General features: G+C 40.6%; 1 protein-coding gene across 1 annotated transcript in view; it reads right to left on the reverse strand.

The window, feature by feature from the left end:
* pomgnt1 (protein O-linked mannose N-acetylglucosaminyltransferase 1 (beta 1,2-)) overlaps window positions 1-20,977 on the reverse strand; it is a 37,063-nt gene that overhangs the window by 15,881 nt on the left and 205 nt on the right. The window contains exons 2-12 of the mRNA XM_088313175.1: window positions 20,698-20,863; window positions 19,801-19,903; window positions 19,611-19,726; window positions 19,174-19,239; window positions 16,519-16,632; window positions 16,060-16,177; window positions 8,431-8,529; window positions 7,885-8,012; window positions 5,651-5,721; window positions 5,413-5,488; window positions 4,723-4,806 (exon numbers count right to left, since the gene is read on the reverse strand). Of these exons, the coding sequence (XP_088169301.1) occupies window positions 4,723-4,806; window positions 5,413-5,488; window positions 5,651-5,721; window positions 7,885-8,012; window positions 8,431-8,529; window positions 16,060-16,177; window positions 16,519-16,632; window positions 19,174-19,239; window positions 19,611-19,726; window positions 19,801-19,903; window positions 20,698-20,817 (1,095 nt within the window). The 5' untranslated portion in view covers window positions 20,818-20,863. The remainder of the gene's footprint in view (window positions 1-4,722; window positions 4,807-5,412; window positions 5,489-5,650; window positions 5,722-7,884; window positions 8,013-8,430; window positions 8,530-16,059; window positions 16,178-16,518; window positions 16,633-19,173; window positions 19,240-19,610; window positions 19,727-19,800; window positions 19,904-20,697; window positions 20,864-20,977) is intronic.

Raw genomic sequence — 20,977 nt, forward strand, 5'->3', positions numbered from 1 at the left:
CTGGCTTTTGAAATCTGCGTCCATAACAGTCCGAATGGTTCTTTTCCTGTTTGGCCCGGAGGACACCACAATTTCCAAAAACAATTTGAAATGTGGACTTGTCATTGAGGTTGGTTTTTGATGCAATGCCGCCTGATGGATTGAAGGTTTGAAGGCATACAATGTTGGTTTTCAACCTTTTGATGATATCATGGACCGTAGATGACGAAATCCTTAAATTGCTTGGAATTGTGCATTGAGGAACATTTTGTTTAAAGTGTCCAACTATGTTATCACACAGTTATACACAAAGAATTGAAACTCGCCCTATCTTTGCGTCTATGACACCTACTGACTCTAAATTAGCTAATAATAATAGTAATAATCACCTGTGGATGTTTAATGAGCATTCCTCAGCTTTCTTTTTTGCCTACTGCCCCAGCTTTTTTGGAACATGATGCAGCCATTAAATTCCAAGTTAATAATTATTTGCTAAAAACGATCAAGTTTATCTGTTTGAACATTAAATATCTTGTTTTTGTACTGTATTTGATTAAATAGAGATTGAACATGACTTGCAAAAGTTTTTAATTTACATTTTACACATTTCAACTTTTATGGAATTGGGATTCTAATGCTAACATTTGAAGTCTTCGTAGTTTAACTTTTTAAAATGGCTGATTAAAAGTATGCGCATCTATGGAACTTTTATAACTTTTGATGTTTACTTTCTTTTATTTATTTTTTTATTAGAACAACTTGGAAGTTATCAGCATAAATGAACAGTGTTAGAATTTACAAGTTCTACTATTATAATACAATACTATTATTTTGTTAAACCCTCTTGCGCGGTATGTTCTTTTAATAATATCAGTAACATGTCTTTTATTTCTGTAATTTTTCTTTTTAAATTTTATGCTTTAATCTTGTAACGCATATTGCGTTAACTTGTCTATATTAAAAAATGAAGATGCCGTGCCTATACCCGATAAATATTTACCAAGGTTATTATAGTTAAAAAAATGAAAACTAAAATTTAAAAAACATTTTCATTGACAAAATGAAAAAATGCTTAAAAAAAATAAGAAAATAAAATAAAGGAAACTGATTGCAACTATGTCTTAAACTTATGTTAGGTTCACACCAAATCCATTGCAAGCGTTTCTGGCAGTGCAATTGAATTGATGTCAATGGAGCTTGCGCGGGCGGGTGCGGTTGCTTCTGGGGTTTCGCCAATGATAAGTTTGGAGCGGAGGGACGCGGAGTAGAGCACTGAAAATTCGTCCATTAGTCCATTCGCCCATTTTCCCATTCAGCGCGTTTACTCGACATTTTATTGTCTTAACGCCAGTGTTGTTTTTGTCAATGAGGACGATGACAAAAATATTTCGTGGATGCCCCTTTTTTTTTCATGACGATAACGAGACAATGACGATCTAAACGTGGCTCTTTGTGACATAAACAAGACAATGCGTACATGACGTTCGTTGATCAGAAGAGACGGGACGAAATGGTTAGTGTGTGGTCCATCATACGTTCAAATTTTATGACACCCCTCCCTACAATATGTTGTCCAAAAAATTGCAATGCTGCTGCAACCTATCCTCGTTTGGGCACGCCCACCACCGAGACAGCACACAGGGCGCACATGCAGCAACCACAACAAAACACGAACATGTCTGCGGTCATTCGTGTCGGCTCACACACTGACACGGTTTCCATTGATAGACCATGGCAACAATGACACTCGTTAGGCTACTTGGTTCTGATAATAGCAAGCTGTTGCAAGTAAAGAAGACATGTTTGATAGAGTTTGTACTTGTGCTACTCTACTATAGAACAAGTTTACTACAAGTCTATAATGTTAAAACGTTTTTATTTTATGTTGCTTGAATTTAAATAAAGCCACAACAGTTGTCAAATAAAATGCTTTGGTTCTCGTCTTATTTTGGAGCAATGAGCATTGATTCCACTGCTACCAGTTTATCTGTTTGAAATGCATAATCCCTAGTAGGCGATCAGAAAGTCTTTGCTATTGGGTGTATGCCTATTTTTAACTAAAACGGACTCATACCTTTTCCAGTTTTCGTAATCTAAATATACAAAAACTAGACGTAAACTTTTTTTTAGTTTCCGTCAACTAAAACTAGACTATAACTACCACAAATAGGAATGACTAAATCTGACAAAAACTCATAACAATTTTCATCCAAAACACGAAGACTAAGACTAAATCTAAAATGCCTGCCAAAAACAACACTGCTTCACGCATCACGTCTCGACAGCCAATCACCTCCGGGACGTACTACGTCACACTCAGCATCATGCACTACAGGAACAAAAAAAAAAAACATGACCAGGCTTGAAGACAAGTGAGCGAGGAGCTTGGCGTGCCTAGTATGTTTTACTTCTTTTTTTTTTATTTTTTATTATTATTATTTATTATTACAGCTGTTGAATTTTACCAAGACGGCAATATTGTTTGCATTAGCTTTACCACAGAGTTGTTCACCTGAATGTGAGGACTTTTGCCGTAAGATGTCATAGACACAAAGGGAGGCCCCTCCCCGTGAGTGCGAATGAGCGACAGCATCCAGGAACGCCTCTGCAGTGAAACGCCAGAGAGCGAAGTGGAATGCTCAAAGGGATTTGGTGTGAACGTAGCATTAGAAAACTAACTAAAACTAAATATAAAAATGTCCATCTTCATCTTGGTCAATTAGGGTCACACGTGAGCTTTCAGGGCTTATTTTAAATGTATTTCGGCACTTCCTTATATCAGTCCAGAAGAAAGAAGGTTAAACAGTCGTTTGAGAATTGTTGTTTACTTTATTACACAATAAGTGATTTTTTTTTTCATTTTCAATCTTGCACTCAACCAGCACTCCATGTGTTAGAAACTAAAAAAAAAACAACTAATAAAAATTAAACAACAACAAATGGTTTAAAAAAAAAAATCTAATAAAAAAACTCAAATAAAAAATACCATAATTTCGGGACTATGAGTCACACTTTTTTCATAGGTTGGTTGGTCCTTTGGCTTATACAGGAGAAAAAAAATATTTCACAGACAGCCACTGGAGGCCAGCCTAGACTTATGTTCGGATAACTGAGAACGACACAAATGCCCCCCAAAAGAGAATCACATTCTGCATCTGAAAACGTAATAATTATTGAGAGAGAAAGTTTTGAGAAACTTGTTAGGGACTGGCGAAAAGCGGAGGCTACTCTTGTTGTGATGAAGGAAACAAAAAAATAAACCTGAAAGCTAGATGACCATGGCTAGAGGAACTAGTACGCCAGTGGGAGCTTGAACAACATGCTGATGGGAGAGGCTTGTCAACTGTGCAGTTACATCTCCATGCTCAGGTAGTTGCCAAGGCGATGAAGATAACGAATTTTGCAGGAGGACCTTCTTGGTGCTTCCACATGCAACACAACCGCCTCTCAGAGCACGGACAACGGTGTCCCACAAACATTAACATTAACACTGGATGTCTTATCCACTCATGTTTAATTTTCATGTAGCTGAAAAACCTTCATTGTGTTAGGGAAGTACTGTATTTTTACGGCCAAAAGACGCACTAGGGTGCTATTTCTGTATTTAATACATAGACTGGCCGTGCCGCACTACGAGGCGCATGTTTGCATGCTAGCTCTCACATTCTAGCGTCCGCATGCTAGCTCGCGCATGCTAATGGCTGTTAGTAGCAGCACTTCAGCTCAGACCGGTCAGGGATGTCACGGCAACAATTCTAAAGGGCAACGTCAGGGGAGAGATGTCACTGGTCACCACACTCAGAGTCATGGTTTCAAATCAAAACCATAAATATCTCTGACCACCATACAAGCAAATAATGAAACTAAGAAATACAATTAACACAAAACATGCATCTCTCATGCCATTCCTATCACCAAAAGAAATAAAAATAACACAAAAACAGTACTGAGGCATTCTGGGAGATTATCACACTGAGGCATTCTGAGAGATTATCAGACTGCGGCATTCTGGGATTTTATCAGCCTTATCAGGTTAGAGAAATGTGAGTGGTGTGTTTTTGAGCAGTCTGTTGTCTAAACGTGATGTTTCCTGCTTGCAATAACATGAATGATAAGACAGACTACGACATTGTGGACAGCTGCCCTTTTGTCCAGCTTTCTTTTGCACCATCATCGAAAAAACATATTCACATAATGTAATTGTCACACTCAATTTGTAGCATAGATGGCTCAGACTTTGGCCAGCAGGGTGTGCTAACATGCACAGTGCAATGCCCCAAAGGGACAGGCTTGAGTTGCATCGTTTGTTTTTGGGGGAAATTAGAGACTTTAAAGTGCGGTTGCAAAAATACGGTATATCTTACAACTATTCAGCCCTGTTCTCTATTCTTTTATTAATGTTATAACTTGCCTTCCAAGATGAATTGTCAGTTTTTGATCTAGTATTTTGTCAAATAAAATACTGGCAAAACATTTGTGTTATACTCCAGTGCGACTATTTTTTTTTCTACCTCATTATGCGTTTTTGGACTGGTTCTACTAACTGGATTCTCAGTTACCAGTAGTTAGTAGACAACGACTTATAGTCTGGAAAATACAGTAAGTGAATTTAAAAAACAAGTAAAAATGAAATAAAAAAATAACCAGTATGATAATTCTAAAACTATTATCGCCCAGGTATTTATTCATTTTAATGAAAAGTGCCTTGCTATCCAACCTAATGCATGAATGTTGAGTGGTTACCTGCGACACTCTAGCATTCTTGATGCTGATTGGTGTATGCTGAACTCCCTTCAATCCAAACAGCGCCACCACATCCATAGGCTCCTAAGTCATGCACAAAAAAAATTATTGTCATTGAATAACAACAAATGTAGAACAATATTAAATAACCTTCAGAAGTAATTTTTGGGGTGGCTGACTTGACTTTGAATTGAGGCTGGCCTGACTGAGCTACAAAGCTGCAATATGCTTAGTACGTAAATGTGCAGTGAGAGCCTTGAATCTGGGCTGCAATTTGTTTCCAGTACACATGAGCACCTGCGCCCCCTGTCTGTAGGTCTTAATTGTGGAAAGGTTTTCCAAATCATCTCATACTCAATTTTTTCATACCATGCATTTGAACAGGGATGTTTATATCCAGTTTCTATTCACTGTATATCTCAATTGACATGCTGAAAGTATTGTGGCAAAAACATCTCACAAAGTTAATTTGTCATTAAATAATGAAAAACACATCTGATGCAAAACAGTATTTTAAGATTGCTCTGAAATTATTGCAGATAAAAATGACAAAAATATTCTTTCACAAAATCCTAAATCCAATTTTGAATTAAAAATAAAGCTTTCAGAAAGCATCTTCTGTTTGCAATTACTTGAGAATATTTTTTCCTAGTGAAGTGGAAAACGACAACAAAAGAAAGATTACAGTACCTCATAATATCCATCAATGAAGACTGTGACCATCTGTGGGTTAACACCATGAGATGAAAGAAGTGACCTGAGCATCCTGAAAACAGATGGCGAATAGTTGCTTTAAAAAGGGAGGAATGAGGCTATTGCCTTTTACTATAACTATTTGATTATAAAATTGAACTTTTTCAAATATTCACTAGACATTCTGAATTATAAGAACCTAGTTTCTTCCCCATTTTAAAACCTGAGCTCTTACCGATAGAGATAGTTAGGTCTGTTTCCTGCAATGACAGCTACAGGCACATTGAAGACGCTATTATTGGGCAGCTAGAAGGAAAAAAAGGAAAGTACTGGTAAGTAACTGTCTGAGTTTGATTTGTCTATAACAACATCTAGGATATGAATTTTAAATAATCCGCAAAGAGTGTTCAAAGATTAAACACAAGGCTAACATTTTGGTGAGCACCTGTCAATCACATCACATTACATTAGATTAGATTACAACCCTCTCACCTAACTGGGTTAGGCACCACAGAGGGCTAATTTTAGCCTAATTTCCAGACCACGGAAAAAATGCACTTCCAAATACTGCCTGTAAGTAAGATTAGTCTCTATGTAGACACTGCTGAATTTGTTCCACAGCCCGAGACAATAGTAGAAAACCAAAAACAATGTCTGTAACTATGAGATTTCTGCACCAGTAAAAGGTTATTTTGGTCCACTCCTCATGGGAAAACTGATCGCATTAAGGTTTGTAGGGTGGCTTCTCTGGATGACATGTTTGCAGTCATTCTACATACCATTAATTTGTGTTTTAATTTACTGATTTTACTGTCATTGTTGTTGCATTATTGCTATTTTATGTCATGCTGTATGTAAAAGTAGTTTGTTAGAGCACCATCTGTTGTGAAATGCGCCATGTTCAATCTGTCTAACTGTAAGAAATAAAAGGATAGTGTGACAATAGAATATGGAACTTGTTTTTTCTTTAACGGTGTCGGTCGCCAGAGTTTAGCTGCTAGACCAGCTAGCCATGACTGCACACTTTGATGCTGACAACCTGACAGTTCCCGTTCCTACTGATCACTTTTTAATAAACCAGGCTTAGTCAAGGGTGTTGCTTTAGCCGCAAAATTGCTATTGTACTTCTGACGTCACTTTGTCTCATAGATCAAAATTCACGGGAAGAGATTTGTCTTGATTCTCACACCATTTCCAGAGAGGAAAATAGTGTGCTGCTATGCACAGTATAATTTAAGTAGAAAATAGTGATTATCGAAAAATGAAAACCAGTTGGCAGTATATTAAGTGTAAATTTGTTTGTATGTCTTCTCTGTCTTAACCAAGCAAAATATATATGAATATTTTTTCAAAATATCGGATTATATACTATATTTGCAGCTTTAGTTTGGATGATAAAGTCGCTGGTATAATCTAAATTAATCATTTGTATGTATAATATCTACATATAATATAATCTATCATAATAATGAAATATAATAATATAAACAGCAGAGGGTGCTGCCTTCTGGAACAAGGTAATGTTTTTTTGACAGGAAATACGTGAGATGTTCAAAAGCTGTATATTATCAGCTGATAACACAGCAACATGTAGAAATTAACTCTGAATGTGCTGAACACAAAAAATGTCTTCTATTCTTATAACGTACAGTGATGTAATTTTCTCAGCCAATCAGAATCGAGTATGCACAAAGATCAGGTATAATACTGTGCGCTCACACAAACACTGCAGCTGTGCTTTCAAGCGCTCTAAAAAACAACACACACACAGATCTATCTAGTTTTTTTACAAATATTAAAAAAAATTTAAAACAGAACTGCAATAACCGTCAACAGTGATGATATGATTTTTTTCCATTTGTAATACTTGACTTGGAAATGTATTAGTGTATTTTCTGGACTATAAGACACACCTGTATATAAGTTGCAGCAATCGTTTGGGGGGGAAAACCGATATGCAAGCCGCACCAGGCTATGAAAAAATATTTTTTTACTTCATGTACAGAACGATTTTGCACTGTGAATGCACATAAATGTAGATAAACATATTGTTAAAACACTGCCTTTTAACACGGCAACAACTTTGCTAATTAAAACAGAACAGACCCAAGAGAAAAGATTTATTTTAGCGGATTTAATGAACTATAGAGCACAGAAAAGCGGCACTGTTGTATTAGCCGCATGGTTCAAAATCTAGGAAAAAATTAGTGGCTTATAGTCCGGAAAAACACGATAAATATAATTACCAATCACACCTTTCCAGGTATATGTGTTTATGTTTTTTAGTTTGTGTTCTAATTTCCTGCTAATTTATATGTCACCATATGGAAAGCGTTTTGTTACAACTCCAGCTGTTGTGAAAGACGCTATAAAAATAAAGTTGTATTGTATTGTATTGTACATACTTTTGCATACTGTTGTAGGCACTCTATATAAATTAAATATATCTATTTTCTGGTTGTGTCTTACAGGTTCTGGGTTGAATTCAATGGGTGCTGGGTCTTTGCAGCTGCAGATGCTGCCATATCCTTCCACTTTGCTGCAAAAGAGCTTCCTACGCTTGTTCCACTCTGTGTCTGCCCAGTGGCACTCTGCCTCTGAAGGGACAAACACATGCAGGAAATTAAAGGTGAATGAAACTTGGGACTTCTCTGCAATCTTAATTTTCAACTTAACTAGAATGAACATAAACTGTCTGTCCTAAAGGTTCATAACCTGGGCCGGTTTGGGATTTAAAGATTCAACAAAAAATGGATATAAGATTGATTTAAAATGCTTAAAATATGCATCAATGTGAAAAATAATAATAATAATAATAATTTACTGGGTGGCAGCTGCCACCTTTAACAAATGTCTTGCCAGTATAGTTGCTACCCCTATGAGTGGAAATTAGCGGAAGAAAAGGGAACATAAGTGAGAGGGAATTCAATTTATATATGGCAATTAATTTATCAACACTAAATTCAAATTTTTCATCAAAATATGTATAAACAGTGCTAAGAATTCACTCCTTACCTTCAGAAGCAGTGAGCTGCACTTCTGTTTTAAGAAGAACCGGATCACCCCAGGTGGAAAGAGCAGGAGATTTTGAATGCTTTTCTCCATATACTTGACCTAGAAATCCAAATGCGCAGCAGGTCAGTCAAGATACAAAACATAAAAAAAATATATAGCTTCATTAAGTGCTTTAATGCAGACTTTTCGTTTCAGTGCATGCAAGAAATTTTACCATAGTGAACACCAATGAAGAAATTCTAAAACCATTTTATACACAAGTCAGACATTAACAGAGCATACTATTCAACCATATTTTTTTCTGTTCAGTGTTCTATAGGTGTAGAAAAGGCTGCTCAGAGACTGCGACACCGGCTCCTTTAAGAGGGCGGAGTTTAGTGCTCCAACTCACGTAGCGTGGGCGTGCGTGGGCGTGCGTGTGTGTATGTAGGAATGAGGAAGTGGCAGGAATCGTGTCAGTCTGTCTATCGAGCTAAGTTTGAGTTGTAGTCCACATTTTTCCTGCTTTGAGTTGTGCGTGAGACAAGTAAGTTACAGCATTAATAACACTGTTCGTTTGTCTGTACAATCCACGTTTCACTGCTAATTGGTAACATGTAATGTTCAATGTTTATTATTTCCCTTTTAGAACCACACGAATAGAGCATCAAGAAATGTGTACTTTGACTGCAACTTTATTAAAAGACGAGAAACACAAGACCATATCCTCATTATTGGTGTTCTAACCGGACTCTCAACAACGATTTGCATACTCCTCCCAGCACTAGTCAATTACATATTTTTCAATGGTCCTTCGAGCCGGATGGCAAATCGCTGTTTGAAGATGCAGGACTCAGAATTAGCAGCACCTGGCGGCAAACCTAAACGATTGACATTGGTGCCTTCCTATATGTCTGATTATGACTTGAGTGGGCCAGGTGCGCTGAGTAAATTCCGAAGACCAGCTGCTCCTACTAGAGCATTACCAGAGGAGCACGTAGCTACGGAGCGCTCAACTAGTAGATCCCCGTCACCACCGGCTAGCCAAGGCTTTGACACGGGGAATTTGGGGGATGTTGAGCACGAGCAGGGGTCTCAGCACTTTATGTTGCAACCCACCAGGGGGCAGGATTTCAACCCACTCAGTGAGTTTAATGCCGCCCTTAAAGAGATGCGCCAAGAAAATGCTGAACTCCGAAAACAGTTTCAGTGCCTGATGACTGCCTTACAGTCCAATCCTCCTCCTCCTACCCTTCCGCCTCCAGGCACATACCGCAGTGGGTTTGACGGAAGCAATCTACGCCCGACCAGAAGCCAACCGGACAATCCAGCCCACTCACAGCTACAAAATCAGGCACGCGGGTCGTCCGGAAACCTGATACAGGACTTCTCACAAGTCAAAGTTTCACAGCCACCCGCAGATCAAGGATATAGTCCATATTACGCAGCCACACCCCGCAAAGTGCATCTTGTGCTGACATGTATGGCCAAAGGCATCCCGCTCACTCATTCAGAGCTAGTGACCCACAGTATGAAGATTCATACGCTGGCAGAGATTCAGCCTTCCCCCGATTGCCCTACTCTCATGTTCCACAGAGAGAGACCACATACAGAGGACCAAAGCCCACCATTCCCAGCCTCACATCACCAGACCCCAGAGGTTAGCCTTAGAGAATTTATTACCACATGACGCCACTGAGAGATACAAGTACCAGATTCTCACTGATCATCTTAAGTGTGAAGAAGCCTCACTCGTGGCTGATTCTTATTGTAAATCCAGGCTACCCTACACAGATACGATGCTGGCTCTCACCAAGATGTATGGACAGCCCCACAAGCTTGCTGTGCAACGGATCACAGCGCTAATGGATGGTCCAAACATACGTAGTGGTGATGCTAAGAGCTTTCGTTTATTCGCTCTCAACGTGCGCTCACTAGTGGGCATGTTAGAACAGCTGGGTCAACAAGGTCAGGTTGAATTAACCTGTGGCTCTCATGTCTCGAGGCTCTTAAGTAAACTCCCCCACGACCTCAATGCCAGCTTTAAAAGATTCATCCATCCACTGAGAGTTTCCATTCCGACCCTTTTCGAATTTGCTGATTGGCTGGAATATGAGCTAGAGGTTCAGGAAGACAGCATTATGCCCCCCAAGAGAGACGCGCCGTCCAACAAGAGGCATGATAACAAGCGCGCTAATAAATCTTCAAGTAAGTCTGCTACTATCATCCTGAACACTGAGAAAGCTTCGGGATCAAGCTCTGCAGCAACCCCACCTGCCTCTGGACAGTCAGCTGACAAGACAAATACGATGGAAAAGAGAAAGGCCTACTGTCCATATTGTGATAATGACAAGCACTTCCTGAACAGCTGTTCTAATTTTAAGGACTTGACTAGGGAACAAAAGATGACGTGGATTAAAGTCAATAAGAAGTGCTGGCGTTGTGGACGCAATCATCAAGCGGCAAAGTGCACGCTCAAAGCCCCCTGTAAGGACTGTGGCAGGAAACATCTGCTTGTGCTGCATGACGTGAATGAGAGAGGTAAGGCGGAGGAACAAGCACCGCATTCACCGCCAACAGAAAGCTGCCTCGTAAGCACAACCAACAGAGTCCTGTATGCAGACCGCCCAGTCTACAACCGGAAGGTGTTGCTGAAGATCAGTAAAGTCATCCTGAGGAACGGTGACAAATCCTTGGAGACATATGCAATTCTAGATGATGGCTCTGAGCGGACAATACTGATCCAGCCTGCTGCCAAACAGTTGTGCCTTCAAGGAAGAAAGGAGGTGATGGCTCTCGGTACGATCCGACCAGGACTGGATCAGCTCCATGGAGCGTCAGTTTCGTTCACGATTTCGCCAGCTGACAGCCCTGACAAGATATATAGTATCCCGAATGCCTTCACAGCCGCTCAACTGAGTCTGGCAAAGCATTCTCATCCAGTTGCCGCACTTAAGCAGAAGTATAAACATCGGTCAGGTTTGCCTCTTCTGTCACTGAATAGGGTCCAGCCGATGCTGCTGATTGGTGCTGACAACACGCACCTCATCACACCTATAGAGCCAGTCAGATCAGGACCACCTGTTGGGCCAGCAGCTGTGAAGACACGCCTTGGATGGACTCTACAAGGGCCAGCCCAAGCCATCAAGTCAAGCCCGAATGTAAGTCACTGCCTTTTTACGTCCACACCTTCATCCACAGAGCTCTTCTCATGCGTTGAGAAGTTATGGCAGATGGAGGTGCTTCCCTACCGTAGCGAGAAGCTAGCAGTTCGGTCAAGACAGGACCAGGAGGCAGTTAAATTACTTCAAGAACAAACGGTGAGAGTCGATATCAATGGCGCTAAGCATTATGCCGCACCCCTTCTTCGAGTGAAGAACATGCCTCTCCTCAAAGCCAGCCCTGTGGCAGTATTGCCACTCCTGAGAGGCATAGAGAAGCGCTTAGCCAATTCCCCAGAACAAGCTGCTGTCTATAAAGAGGAGATAAAGAAGCTTGTAGATGCTGGCTATGACGTGAAGTTGACAGACTACGAAGTAGAGCACAGCCCAGAAGCGTGGTATATACCGCACCATAAGGTCCAACATAATGGCAAAAATCGGGTGGTGTACAACTGCTCATTCCATTACCAAGGTTACAACCTTAACCAACTCCTGCTACCAGGTCCCACTCTCGGGCCCTCCCTGCTAGCTGTTCTTTTACGCTTCAGGGAGCATGCCGTTGCCTTCAGCAGTGATATCCGGAGCATGTTTCATCAGGTAATGCTCCTGCCAGCAGATCGACCCCTGCTGCGATTTTTATGGAGAGACATGCAGCAGGACCGCCCACCTGATGTGTATGAGTGGCAGGTGCTCCCATTTGGAACCACCTGCAGCCCCTGCTGTGCAACATTCGTGCTGCAGAAACATGTCACTGACCACAGCCAACCGGAAGAAGATGTACGTGATGTCATCCACAAGTCCTTCTACGTGGACAACTGTCTCCTTAGTCTCCCTTGTCCAATAGCAGCCAAGACTCTTGTAGACAAACTGCGCTATCTTCTGGCTGAGGGCGGATTCGAGTTGAGGCAATGGGCAAGCAACGATCCCAGTGTCATCGAGCATCTTGCGCCAGACATGAGGTCATCCAGTTGTGAGCTGTGGTTCAGCCAAGGTCAAGTTGACCTCCAGGAGCCCGCACTTGGACTCCAATGGAACTGTAAGTCAGACTCTCTCACATACAAACACAGACACATTGACTGCACAGTGACTACAATGAGAAACATCTATCGAGTTTTAGCCAGCCAATATGATCCCCTTGGCTACATTGTGCCTTATACCACTCGAGCTAAAGTCATTGTGCGCCACCTGTGGGAGAGGAAGAGAGAATGGGATGATCCACACCTTCCACAAGAGCTACTGGAGAGGTGGCATGAATGGGAAGCAGAATTAGTCCACTTGTCTGAGATAGCCCTGCCTAGGTGCTACACTAGTCCCAGTCTGGATCAACCTAACTGTGCAAGAGACATTCATGTATTTTGTGACGCCTCTGAGCTGGCATATGGATCAGTGGCTTATCTGAGGACAGAGAATGCAGAGGGGGAAATTGAAATTGCATTCCTTGCAGCCCGATCACATGTTGCACCCAAAAAGCAACAGTCTGTGCCACGACTAGAGTTGTGTGCCGCCCTGACAGGTGCCCAGCTCTACAAAGTTATTAGTACTGAGTTAACCCTGCCCATACGCAGTTGCACCCTATGGTCAGACTCCGCTACTGTCTTAACCTGGTTGAACTCAGACTCGTGCAGATGCAAGGTCTTCGTGGGTACACGTGTGGCGGAGATACAAGAACTGACAGAAGCAGGTGCATGGAGATACGTGCCCTCACGAGACAACCCGGCAGATGACATAACCCGTGGCCTCACCCTCCAAGACATCAGCCGAGGCAGTAGATGGACCCATGGCCCTACGCTGCTAAAACAAACTCCTCGTGACTGGCCCAACCTACCTCCTCCACCTCACCACGTCCCCGAAGGTGAGCTAAAACATCATCTTGTGCTAACTCTGTCCAGTTCTAGTCTTCCAGATCCTCTTCAATACGAGACATGGGACAGTTTCATTGAGGCCACTGCCCGGCAGTTTCATGGGGCAGTCAACTCCAAGAAGCCCCTCACGGCTGATTCCTATGCTGCTGCTGAGCTGGAAGCCTTGCAACAATCTCAAAGAGAGTCATTCCCTGAGGATGTCACCCAGTTAAAGGACAACAAACCCATTGCTAAATCAAGTCGACTTATTCCACTTGCACCTGAGTTTGATGAACAAACAGGTCTTATCAGAGTAGGAGGCCGTCTTCGCCGTCTCCCCCTCCTGACAGCGAATGAAGTGCACCCCATTGTTCTGGACCCTAAACATGCTCTGACCAGACTCATCATACAGGATTATGATGTAAAGCTACAGCATCCCGGGCCAGAACGAGTGTTTGCTGAAATCATGAGGAAGTACTGGGTGCTACGTGGACGCGAAGCCGTACGCCGGCATCAGAGATCCTGTGTGAAGTGCAAGAAGTGGAAAGGACAACCAAATCCTCCACGGATGGCGGACCTCCCTCCGGCCAGACTGCGTCTCTTCAAACCTGCATTCTATTCCACCGGCGTAGATTGTTTTGGGCCATACACCATCAAGATTGGACGCAGGAACGAAAAGAGGTGGGGGATAATATTTAAATGTCTAACCACTAGAGCAGTCCACCTCGACCTGATTCCTAGTATGGACACAGATGCGGTCCTGATGGCCCTGAGACGCTTTATAGCCAGACGAGGCTGTACCATCTTAACATGTGGAACAAGAACAGGGGAAATAAATTAAAGTTTACTATATGACAGCCATGGGCATCAAAGTTTGTGTTAAATATTTCCTTCACCACAAAGGAGGAAATGCTTAATAACTCCTCAGCACATGCGCCCAAAAAATCCCAAACCATACATGTATATAGAGTTGTGACCTGAAGACCATATCTTAATATTCTGATATGCATATAGCGCCACCAGGTGGGGACTAGAAATTAATTTATCATCTTTTTTTTCACAAATGACCGGGAAATGGTTCCTATTAGATGATAGTCAATGCCTGAAGACAACTACAAACCTTTCACTGTAGTGGTACTGCCACCTGTCTAAAGGAAGAACAATAATTTTATGTTGTTTTTTTTTCCAGCAGGTTAGCCAGGTCAACATCATATTCAGTGTTGGGGTAATGCGGTACAGTAATATAGTGTTATATTTAGGCAGTAACAAAGTAATCTAACTAGATACACTTACGATTTTAGAAACACAATAATGAGTAATATTTTTAGTTACTTGAGCTATTTACAAAACCAATGGCAACAATCAGTATATCTAGACTCACTGGGAAAGCAATTCTCCAAAGTTGAATGGATTGCCATTTTGTCACTCTTCTGGGCATTTCGTTTGTTTTTAAATGATGGTCAGCAATTTTCATGGCTGAGAACTTATGGTTTGTGACCCCAATAACTGCCATGGTTTCATAAAATAAAATGCAAAACGAACTAAAAAAAGCAGGAACAAACCCAAGTAAAAAGGAGAAAATAAATTCTGAAATGTATATATATATATATATATATATATATATATATATATATATATACATTTTTTTTTTTTTAATCTGATTTTAATGAATTTTGAGCCATTAATTGCTGGTCAATGATCAAAATGTGTCTACCTCGAAGCCGAAGATGACAGTGACAGTACGGCAACTCCAATTCGACTATACGCCCCCAATACCCCCGGTTAAATCAGCGTCTGATGCGCTCGTTAATTATTTCCTTTTTTTAACTGTTCAATTCACCTCGAACTTTTAGCTCCATGTAGAGAATATCAACTAACTAAACGGAATTATTTTGATTTTCTTTTTTTTTTAAGCAAAAGAAAACAATTTACTCATAAGTTTTGACTTTATCAAATACATGTTTTTTATTTTACTTTACGTGCCTTATCTATCTATCTATCTACCTACCTACCGACCCACCCACCCACCTACCTATCTATCTATCTATCATGGTACAGTTTCCCAACCTAGAGGTTGAGGATTCGATTAAAGGCCATTGTGACCATATTGAAGTATCCTTGAGCAAGATACTGAATCCCCCAGTTGCACCTGATGGTATGTCAGCAGAAGGTAGATGTGGTAATAGTGTGTAGCGCTTTGAGTACCAAAGGTAGAAAAGTGCTCTAAAAATGACATTCCATTTTACTGCTTTTTACTGATGCTTTAAGTTTTTGCTGTGGTATGGCTTCCCTTCTTTGTTCTTCTTCTCAGGTTTTGTACAAAATAACTGACCTATTTTGTCAGATGCTGTATGTTGCATTTCGTAAATATACATTCAGTCACTGCCAATCTGTACATCATACATAACTACTACTATCAGAAATTATGGTCATGCTGTACCGCTCCAAAAAAGGGTGCGATTAAATCAGTGCTAATGCGACCAATTGAAAGAATTCGGCGCACCAGTGCTACCAATATAAAAGTTAATGTGGAGCCCTGCTACTGCAATTGCGGAATTGTAACCAATTGTCAATTATGCACGAAAACGTTAATATTGTCTCAATTTTAAAGTTAACATAATTGCCTTATTCACTGTTAAAGAAACTACCTCCTTTCTTCACCACCAGAGTCCACATGTCCCTCCAGCTCAGTATGAGAGACACCTGGCTACCCAGACTTTTTAGCAAGTTTTTGGCAGCATCCTTGAGATGGAACGTGCCCTCGTCCTGCACACAAATATTATACATGAGAGTGACTTAAAAAAAGGAAGATCAAGGTTGTTTGGTTACAGGTTGTTTTGGGCACTAACCTGTGTCATAACCAAATGGCTTTAGACAATAGGGATTTTTTAAGGCGATCAATGATCAGCAACTTTGAGAAAAAAAAAAAAAAAAAAAAAAAAATATATATATATATATATATATATATATATATATAGACTGTACTATATACGTTGCCTTTGCATTTTAGTTTGATTCTTCCAATTGAATTGCTTGATCCAGTTAGTTTAGATGCACGACTTTCGCTTCAGAGTCCTGACTTGAGACAATGGGAACCAGTAACTGACCTTAATGGTAAAGATAAGAACTCGACCTCGGGTCACCATATTGAGGAAGAGGATCATGGCTTCATCCTCGTGGGGTGAGTAGGTGTCAAATATTCTCTTGGCCATCACATGACCCTAGGAAACACAAAATAGGGAAATATTTAATTTCACCATGTTGATTTTGACCCATTAGTCCATTAGTAGAATTATACAAAACCTACTACTCCACCTACTGGAGAAAACACTTAAACTAAGGGAAGATATCTAACACTACTCACACCATCTCAAGTCGTCACATCGGTACTGTTAATATGCAAGCTTCTCACATTAACATCACACAAAATATTGAAATTTTCATTCTAATATTTTTAGATTATGATTAGCATATTTCATTATATATCAGCATGAATTTTGGTACTTGTCATTCAGTGTTTTGTTCAATAACTCATGGAATGTTGTCAGTCTATGAAGCAAATATGGACAGGCAACCTTATGTGATGATCATCCAAAATGTTGCGAGTTTCATTCTAATATTTTCAGAGAATGATTATCACATGCCTACACTTGCGCAGGACATAGAGTTGTGATAGAAGTCACACTGGAAGCTCGCAGGCTGAATGCATTGTCAGCCATTGCACTGTAAATGAACACACACACACACACAAGCACGCACGCATGCACACACGCACACGCATACACACTCCCTTTATCTGACCACATCCAAAGTCTTCAATATTAGCACTCATAGACAAGCAGTCCACTCGAGAATCAGCTCTTGGTCTTGTATTTAGCAGTGTTGAGAGCAAGCGTGCAGAGCCTACATGATCAAAACAACCACTGGTGTAACGGAGCTAGAGAAGATGTTTGAAGTGAAGTTTACGGTAAAAAAATTAAATCAAATAAAATTCACACGCGGTGCGTTATGGTGGGCAACTGGTTTGCATGATGGCCTCACAGTGCAGAGGTTGTGAGATCGATTCCGGTTCCGGCCTTCCGATGTGGAGTTTGCATGTTCTCCCCGTGCCTGTGTGGGTTTCCTCCGGGTACTCCAGTTTCCTCCCACATTCCAAAAACATGCATGGCAGGTTGATTGGACACTCTGAATTGCCCCTCGTGTGAGTGTGATGGTTTTTCGTCTATGTGTGCCCTGGGATTGGCTGGAAAACAGTCCAGGGCGTACCCTGCCTACTGCCCGAAGACAGCTAGGATAGGCTCTAACAATCCCACGACCCTCATGAGGAGAAACGGTTCAGATAATGGATAGATGAAAAAATCACGCGCACATGCACTGCTCTTTTTCATTTGAATGAGATTCGTAGCGCAAGCTCCCCTCGTCACCCGCACGACGGTTGTAGGTGGAGGCTCCAGGCGGCTGGCTGCCCCAGGGGCAGGATGAAGGAGGGTGAGGACGAACGGCAGTGCCTTTTCCTTTTTAACTGTAATCACACCTATGCTGGATATTAAAATCGCGTGGACTTAATCAACTGTGGATTACTGTACAAAACGATGAGTTGACGGCCATTTTCCAAAACCCACAGGAGATAACCAGGAGGATCTCTGTTGATTGATGCCGGGTTGGGTCTGGCACACTCTTTAAGCGGCAGAGATCGTGGAAACAAAAGCGGGACAACGCAACTTAGCTAGCTACGCAAGCCACTGTCGAGCCTCTGCGGGTGATTTGGAACAAGAACTAGCGAGAAATCGTTACGTTTGTGACTGTTGCATTTTCTTAATCACTTAAACCTGGCTACCTACTCAGATTCTCCACGCTTCAATGCAACTGTACTTGAAGCTGTGTAAGTCAAATGTTTGGAATAAAAGGATCATATTTTCCTCATACCTACAGTTACTATTGTTATTTGGTTTAATAGTATAAGTTGATCAAGTCTCTTCTAACAATTCATACTAAAAAATAAATTAAAGCAAGCATCATTCCTGCACATGTCGTATCAGACGATATTGGTATCGGACATTACTCTAGACCGCAATATCGGTTTTGGATCGGAAGTGGAAAAAGTTGTATCAGGACAACCCTAGCTTAAACCTTTGTTCATGAAATCAGATGCCACTGATGTTTGCACTTTTATTCCTTATAAACACTGATTAATCAAATGATTTTAAATTAATTTTGACCGGTCTGTTCCTTTAAGTGCGGGAGTAATGCTCTGAGCTCTTTGTTCTGGTCAGAAAGTGAGCTGCAACTGTTTGCTGTTTTTAGGGAGTCCTGTCAAGTACATTAAAATAGTCAAGTCGACTGGAGATAAAAACATGCATAAATGCATAAACTTCTCATCTGCTTGGAGCATGCAACCCTTGACCCTGAATAATGTTTTTCACCCAGTTTGTGGCTATTGTATTGTAAACTTGTGTGAGTGAGAGACATCCAAACACCCATGTGCCTGGTATAATGCGTTCATGTGCGCCATGGAAAATCACAAACTCTTCCAGTCACATCTTACAAGGACGTACTAAGGGACCAAAACATGGTATCATTTGATTTCACATGAATCAGTACTCAGTCGTATCAACTCAAATCGGTCTGTACCAAAATAAAGGACCAACTTTGGTACCCATCACTAATTTGTCTGCAGTCTACTGCTAAACAGTCAATTGAAGCACTGGTCTGGAAAAATATATTAGATGTACAAAGATATAAGACATAAAGGAGAATCTTACTGTGGCCTGGTTGAGAACAATTACATGGATGCCTCTGCCTTGCTCCCGCATATCATCCTCCAACACCTGCAGCAAAGCAGCAAAACACTCTGACAACATATTAAGCAATTAAGGGAAAAGACTTTTGGTGACTGTAAATCTACAATTAAGATTAGTTGTACTTTACAGTAAGGATTGTATGTTTGCAGGGTGTTGTGTGGAAGCAAATAAGAAGTGATAGCGCCTTATTACATTTTTGTCCACTTACAATCACTTGGATTACTTTTACAGATGAAATAACTTGTGTTCCTCAACAAACTATATTTCTTTCTTAGTTATTTACTAATATATTGTCAACTGTTGGTTAGAACGACATAAATGATCGCGCTGTCACTCAGTATAAACATGATATAAATGTTGTTCATCACTCAGACTATTCATCACGATTTTTTACTCACAGTGGTGCCATCCACTGCAACATAGACTTTGGATCGGCTGGAGTACACCTCAATGTCAAGAACCTTGCGCCCATTTGCCGGTCTACGAGGAGTCTCCATGTTGGGCATCACATCGTCTAAAAGAAATTCACAATTTACACCGTAACCATAGAATGTACTTTGTACAACACATAATTCAAATGAACACTACCATATTCTTGAGCTGCTGCTTCTTCATTAGCAACTCTTCTCGTGTCCAAGATGAGTTTCATATTGACAATTACAGTTACCAGTAGAAATAGTACAGCGGCAGCCTGTGAAATAAAGAAACGAGTTGAATAATCATAAATGTGTATCAAGTTTGTAATTATGACTTGGATTATGATCATGATTTTAAAAACTGCATAACACTTTTATATCAAACTAAAAAAAAAAAATCACTGAATCAACGTTAGTTTAACCTGAGAAAAACAAACCATCAACTTCCTCTTACACCACTACAAGGAATCAGAGTGCCTCAACGGGTAACATAATTTCTGATTTATTTCTTCTGCAGTCAACTAAATTGCTGATGTAATAGTGGTACATAGATGCACTTGCAAAACTGATTGCCATTGTGCATTATTTGCAACAGGATAGGTGTTATAGTTGAAAAAAAAACTGACGACCGGAAAGAAGAATGGCAACAAATTAAATTAAATTCCCTCCAAAAGCTTCTTCTGACCGGGTGCATTCCCAGTAAATATCACAATACAACCCCCTCTTTTGGGCAGAAAGACTATTCCAGAATAAAAGACATGTTGATCCACCATTGTTCTTATACATAGTGAGGAGAGAGAGAGAGTGAGAAAATCAACTCAAACTCAAAATGAAAACAAAAAGAATTGTGGACTATCGTTGTTTAATACATCATTGTATACAATATTCACAGCAAATCCTAAATTAATAGTTAAATATACAAGTGTTCTTTGAGCAGCATTCAAATGTTCCCAAAATAATATTACGCGAAAAAAAACACTGAAGCAATCTTGCCCAAAACGGTCGTAAATTGGCACTAATCACCACTAAAAACAGTCAATTATATTTGCTACTGGATCATTCGTCTCACCTGACAGAATCGACGAATAGTCCTCTTATTGAACAGTTTATATTTATACGTGAGATACAAGCTTCTTTGCTGCCGAGGTATGAAAGGCTTAGCTCGGGGGTTTGGAGTCCAAGACTCCATTCCGCTACAGAGCTCAGAGCACCTTGTCTTCCTCCTCCTGGTAGTCCTAAAGCAAAACTGATATTTAGTCACATCCTCATCTGCAAATGAACAGAACACCGCCGGTAATGCTTTGCACGAAGGAATTTAAGACAAAAGTGTAACCACGACCACTACCATA

Source organism: Idiotropiscis lumnitzeri, chromosome 13 (genome assembly GCF_059441095.1).
Source record: "Idiotropiscis lumnitzeri isolate Australia: NSW breed Sydney's pygmy pipehorse chromosome 13, RoL_Ilum_1.0, whole genome shotgun sequence".
Lineage (NCBI taxonomy): Eukaryota > Metazoa > Chordata > Actinopteri > Syngnathiformes > Syngnathidae > Idiotropiscis > Idiotropiscis lumnitzeri.